The sequence below is a fragment of the Moschus berezovskii genome, chromosome 17, assembly GCF_049115385.1.
Source record: "Moschus berezovskii isolate FMDL1 chromosome 17, NW_MosBer_1.0, whole genome shotgun sequence".
Lineage (NCBI taxonomy): Eukaryota > Metazoa > Chordata > Mammalia > Artiodactyla > Moschidae > Moschus > Moschus berezovskii.
The window spans coordinates 65069655-65075654 of NC_142476.1; the positions used below are offsets into that span (position 1 = coordinate 65069655).

The 6000-nt window shown below is 40.0% G+C and overlaps 1 protein-coding gene across 5 annotated transcripts in view; it reads left to right on the forward strand.

The window, feature by feature from the left end:
* NVL (nuclear VCP like) overlaps positions 1-2537 on the forward strand; it is a 98696-nt gene extending 96159 nt beyond the window's left edge. For 2 of the 5 annotated variants that reach the window (XM_055419815.2, XM_055419814.2), the window contains one exon: positions 1537-2512. In XM_055419815.2, coding sequence (XP_055275790.2) covers positions 1537-1581 — 45 coding nt within the window. In that variant the 3' untranslated portion in view covers positions 1582-2512. Of the gene's footprint in view, positions 1-1536 lie in introns of all 5 variants that reach the window. The other 3 variants (XM_055419816.2, XM_088845535.1, XM_055419817.2) reach the window with 3 other exon arrangements.
* The last annotated feature ends 3463 nt before the right edge of the window (positions 2538-6000 follow it).

Here is a 6000-nt window from a genome sequence, read left to right on the forward strand (position 1 = left end):
TCTGAACCAGTAGCTCCACACACTGTATAAGTTTTTTTATCCTCTGAAGAATATCCACGGGAAGTCTACATGTGTGTCTCAGTGATACTACTTGATTCCAGTATATTGTCTTTAATACTTTTGATGGTCACAAACCTTAAAACTTTCAAATATTTAATTTCTGAAAACTACCCTAGTGAATCATAAGCTCTCACTTCTCTTTTGGAAATAGGCATAGTATGAATTTTGAATAAATAATAAATAAAAGAGATGACCAAGCTGATTATTACTTTGTAAGATCTTTTAAAAGAATAAGGCATAACATTTAAGGTAAAGAGACAGCTTTCCTTGTTTGGCATCGTAACTGGCCCTTATGAAACTAATAATGATTGCTTGTGGGGAGAGAAACTGGGTGACTGGAGGACAGTAGTTTGAAAATTGACCTTTCGTCTTATTTGAATTTTGAACCATGTAATGTATTACCTAATTTAAAAACTTAAATACTAAAAAAATAATAATTTAAAAGATCTTGAGGACCAAAGTAGTAGTGATAGTTATTTCTGGAAATTAAGGATTACTTTTTAATTTTTTCTGCTGATCTGTATTTTTTACTATTTCTACAATAAATGTTTTATCATTTAAAACATTGTTACTGAAAAGGGAATCACTTTAATCTGGCTGTAAACACAGCATGCTTAAAATGTCTTTGTTGTTGTTCAGTCCTGTTTGACTCTTTGTGACCCCATAGACGGTAGCACGCCAGGCCTCCCTGTCCCTCACCGTCTTCCAAAGTTTGTCGAAGTTTATGTTCATTGCATTGGTGATGCTGTCTAGCCATCTCATCCTCTGATGCCCTCTTCTCCTTCTGCCCTCAATCTTACCCAGCATCAGGGATTTTTCCAGCGAGTTGTCTGGAATTCCAGCATCAGTCCTTCCAGTGAATATTCAGGGTTGATCTCACTTAATATTGAATGTCTTTACTACACCTTTATTATTTAGTAGTGAGTTGAAATACCAAGGCCCATTTCAGAGTTCCTACTTCAGAGTTAATTCAGCATTTCACTAATACCTGTTTTATATTCCCTGTTGACACTGTTTGAGAGCTACTTGCCAGGAGTTGGTCTAAGGATTGCAAAATGATGTTTTCACTACCATGGGCCCAGATTCAATCCCTGGACAGGAAACTTAAGATCCTGCAAGTTGCATAGCACGACCATAAAAAAGAAGAGAGAGGTACTTGAAAAAAAATCACTGAAATATATAGAGTTTTTTAAAATTAATCTTTACATGGTCTTCTGTGCATTAGTCTTTACGTAGTCTTCCCTCTGTGCATGTCTGTGTCTTACTGCTCTTCTTACTTCAATTTAGCATATTGGATGTGCTAAAGCCCACCCTAATGACTTCATTTTAACATAAATCGCTTTAAGACCCTCATTTCCAAATCCAGTCACACTCTGAGGTACTGGAGGTGAGGACTTCAACATCTGAATTTTGGGGAACACAGTTCAACTCATTTCAGTGTCTAGCTCCGTATTCTGTCCTCTCCTGTCCTCTCAGGATCGAGCAATGTATGAGGATCTGCAGTGGTCCCTCAGCCGATGACTTCTCCAGCAGCAAGCCTTCCAGGAGTCCAGTGATGCCAGAGATGCCCGCGTGCTCTGAGCTGCCTGCTTTCAACTTGACACGTGTGGTCTCATATAAGTGTTTTATCCTCAAATTAATGAGGCCAAGTCAAAGCTGAAGATTCTTCCCATCCGGACAGCCTCATGTGAAACACCTGAGGTACCTCCTGTTTAAGGGGGAAAAAAAAATTAATTGTCAAAATAAAATAACAGATAACCTTTTTAAAATAAAATGTTTATTTTGAAACAACCTCGACTGTACTACAGAACAGTTGCAATTACAGTAGAAAGAACTTCCCTGCCAAAACCATCTGAGGGTGCTTCCCAACCTGATGCCTGATCACCCATAAATACTTTATATTTCCTGCACAGCAAGATAGTCCCCTCATAACCAGCCATCCACATCAGATCAACCATGTCAGCTGTGATACTTCCTGCCAAATCCTCAGGCTCCATTCAGGTTTCTCCAGTTGTCCCAATAAAGTCCTTTATAACAAAGGAATCTAGTTTGGAATTAGCTATTGCAACTCATTGCTTTTCTTTTTCAGGCGGGGGGCTGCTCTGGGTCTTCGTTGCTGCACGCAGGCTTTCTCCAGTTGTGGCAAGTAGGGGCTACTCTTGTTGTGCATGGGCTTCTCATGGCAGCCACTTCTCTTGTTGCAGAGCACAGGCTCTAGTTGCCCCGCAGCATGTGGGATCTTCCCCGAACCAGGAATCAAACCTGTGTCCCTCACCTGGCAGGCAGATTCTTAACCACTGAACCACCAGAGAAATCCTGCTATTTTCCTTAAAGTCTAAAACAGCTCCTGTCTTAACTTTTGACACTTTTGAAGGTTATTGGCCAGTTACTTTGTAAAATGCCTTCAATGTAAGTTTGTCTGATGTTTCCCCATAATTAAATGCAGCTTGTACATCTTTGGCAGGAATAAACATCATGAAGTGATGGTCTTCTCACTGCATCCTGTCAGGTAGGTGCAGTTTTGGTTTGCTCCATTACTAGTGATGTTCACTTTGATCACTTAAGAGGGTTCTGCCAAGCTTCTTACACTATAAAGTTACTCTCATCAAACTCAGGTATTGCTATTGTTTTAGTGTGTTATCTTTTACTCTTATCATATGATGTTCAAATTGTGCCAGATTCAGTCAGTTGGGAACCCCTTCACATTTGCCTCTGTGCACTTCTGACAAGTCTCTAGCTGATAATTTCAGAAGGGTTTGTTTTTAACCTCATTCCTGATTTACAGTGCTGCTTCCAGTGTTTTCTGAGATTGTGTAGATGACTTTGGTTACCTGCTTTCTCCCCTTCCAAATTTTCTATTCCACCTGACTCTACAAAAGTGTTTATGCTACTTTAAAAAATGTGATGGATAAAATGAAGAAAATAGTAATAGATCAAAGCAAGTCAGGTAAGTAAGGCACAGTCCTTTTTTTTCAAGAGTTCACAACCAAATATAGGCCTCTAACCAGAGTATCACAATACCCAACCAGTGGAAAAACACCAAAAGAAAAAGCAAATCAGGATCATGTCTTCACCATAGATGATTAAGAATGAAAGCTAAAAAGTGTGGGCCAGAAGATCTTAAGGAGTTATATAATTTGAGTAATAGATTTGATTGGGCTTGATATCAGCCAAATCAAGAGAGAAACGCAGTCTGGTATGTTGTATATACAAGAGATAGTAAAGATTGTCTTGACAATTGAATTTTCTTGACAGTTTTTAGACAAGTAGGTCTAAAGTACTGAACTTTCTGGTTGTTTCAGTTCAGTTCAATTGCTCAGTCGTGTCCGACTCTTTGTGACCCCATGAATCACAGCACGCCAGACCTCCCTGTCCATTACCAATTCCTGGAGTTCACTCAAATTCATGTCCATTGAGTAGGTGATGCCATCCAGCCATCCCATTCTCTGTCGTCCCCTTCTCCTCCTAAATGCCAAGTGTTGACTGCATCACAGGTTAGGCTTCATTTGTCCATCAGCTTTGCATATCAGCTGTGATGTAGGTTGGACAGCAGGGAGTTATTGGGCAGGAAGTTAACCAACTAATGTCACAGAATATTGCCAACACTCTCCATAAGAAGGAAAGATAACGTGCTCTAAGCGCCATCTGTGTGCCAGACAGTGTTGTGTTGTTTTAATTCTCCCGACTCTTACTCCCCATACAATAGGGATTAAATAGCATCTTCATTTTATTAAAAAGAAGAAGAGCTTCTTCAGTCACCTGCTGTGTATGCGTGCGTGTATATGGAACAGTCTGAATTCTGGTCCACAGCTGTCTGGCTTTTCTTTCTCTTGAGAAAAAGTTCCAGGCCTGTGTTAGGAAACATCTGGAGTTGTGTCCTCTGTTCTAGCATTGTGAAAGATTCAGCAATCTCATTAAGTGCTTTGTGCTGTGCACTGATAACACAATGGTAAACTCGGAACTTCCTGCCTTATTTGGTATGTATAGCGGAAATAGCCAATTGTCCCATAATATCCGTTCTTCCCTTCTTCCTTTTAGTGAAGGGTTCTTGCTGCCAGGAGAGTGACTGTGTTCTGTCTAGTGTAATATGAACACTGGTGATGACCTCAGTTCTGGTCACATCCTTAAAAAGAAGCTTGAACTGCAAACCTATCATTAACTGGAGGCAATCTGCCTTGAACTCTTAGCCCATAAGCAGTCTCTGGAAAGTGTCCTCAGAAACCACACCTGGTTTAAAAAAGAAAACACTGCTTGCCCATTTAATTCTAGTTCTCCCTTCCTTAGGCTGGAATGATGAAGTGAAGATGAACTGGCTTTGACCATATAAATGGGGACATTCTAGGAGGTGACAGAACCGTAAGACATAAGAAACTAAGGTCCCTGAGCACTTGTTGGGCAGTTTTCTCACCACTCAGGGCTCATTTAGCCTGAACTTTTATGTGTGACCTTTATCTTGCTTAAGCCAGTTAAATTTTTGTCTCTGTTAGAGCAGCCAGACTAATATCCTAGTTAATAGTATGTTGAGACAGGTAAGGTGGAAGTTGCAAAACAGCGCGCAAATGGCTGTGAATGGATGAGAATAGATGCTGTTAGGAGGAGCACAGAGGAAAGGCAGCTGGTTCATCATGGGATCAAGGAAAATTCTCCAGAGACAATGATGCCTTACTTCAGCTGAGTCCTGAAGGCTTGAGAGGGAAATGCAGGAAGAGAATAAATGATCTGACAGATGGTGGAAACCTCAAGATGTGAGAGGGACTGATGTCTGGGAAACTAATTCTCCTGTTCATCCATCAAAGTTGTGTTTACAAGAGGATCTTACTTCCAAAAGCTGAAATAGTTAGAAAGCACTTGGTTATGTGTTAGGTACAATCTTCAGTCATTGTTTCTCTCTCTCACTGTTGAACTCAGAACTGAATGGATTTGGATATATTTTTGCACCACTGAGTTCCAAAGCCTAGAGGCCAGGTAGATTTGGGATAAAATGGAATCCCACATCATTCAGATGCTATGCTTAACTCCATTGCTTTAGCTCCATGAGACCTATGGTTGTCGCTGGCATCAGCGTTTTTAATTTTCAACTTATTTTTTATAAAATAAGGACAACAAATTCAGTTAAATATGCAGGTGTTATAGTTGGCTGACTTTAGGTCTCCTGCTAAGTTTCATGAGGGGAGGGAACCTGTCAGGCTTGTCCCCTTAGCATCCAGCCCAGTGCCTGGATCACAGGAAGCATTTAATAAATATTAAATGTTCTTAGGCAACAGGACTGTCACAATTAGACACTGTGCCCAGCCTCTCCCTCTGTGGGAGAACTGTAAGTGTTGATTCATTGGGTAATAGAAACCTCACTGTGTCATGTGAAAAAAGATAAAGGAACAAGTGAATAACCTATAACCAGCAGTATCACTCTAACACATATATCCAAAATAGAAATGCATACACCAAGACAGCAAAATTCATAATTGACCAAAAATGGAAACCTAAGTATCCCATCAGTAGTAGAGCGGGTAAACATGGTGTCTTCACGCACTAGAATATTACACAGTGATGATGAACTATACGCAGCAACGCAGATGATTCTCACAGATACTGAGTGGAAGAAGCCTGTCCTGAAATCATCTTGGGCAGTTCTGCTTATTAATATATAAAATTCAAAAAGGCAGTTGGTCAATGCCATTAAAAGTCAGGCTTATGGTTAATATTAGAGGGCAGTGCCTGGAAAAAGCACCAAGTGGTATGGCCTCTAGGTTGCTGGCCACACCCTCGTGAATCTGATGACAGTTTCCTGCGTGTGTTTTCTTAGTGATGATTCATTGCTCCATATGCTTATCATAGCTCTTTTCTGTAAGTATGTTCACTTCAGTTAAAAAGTTTTTTTAAAAAAACGAAGATTCATCTATAGTTTATGATTTCTTCTGATTTTATTTATAATCTCAAAAA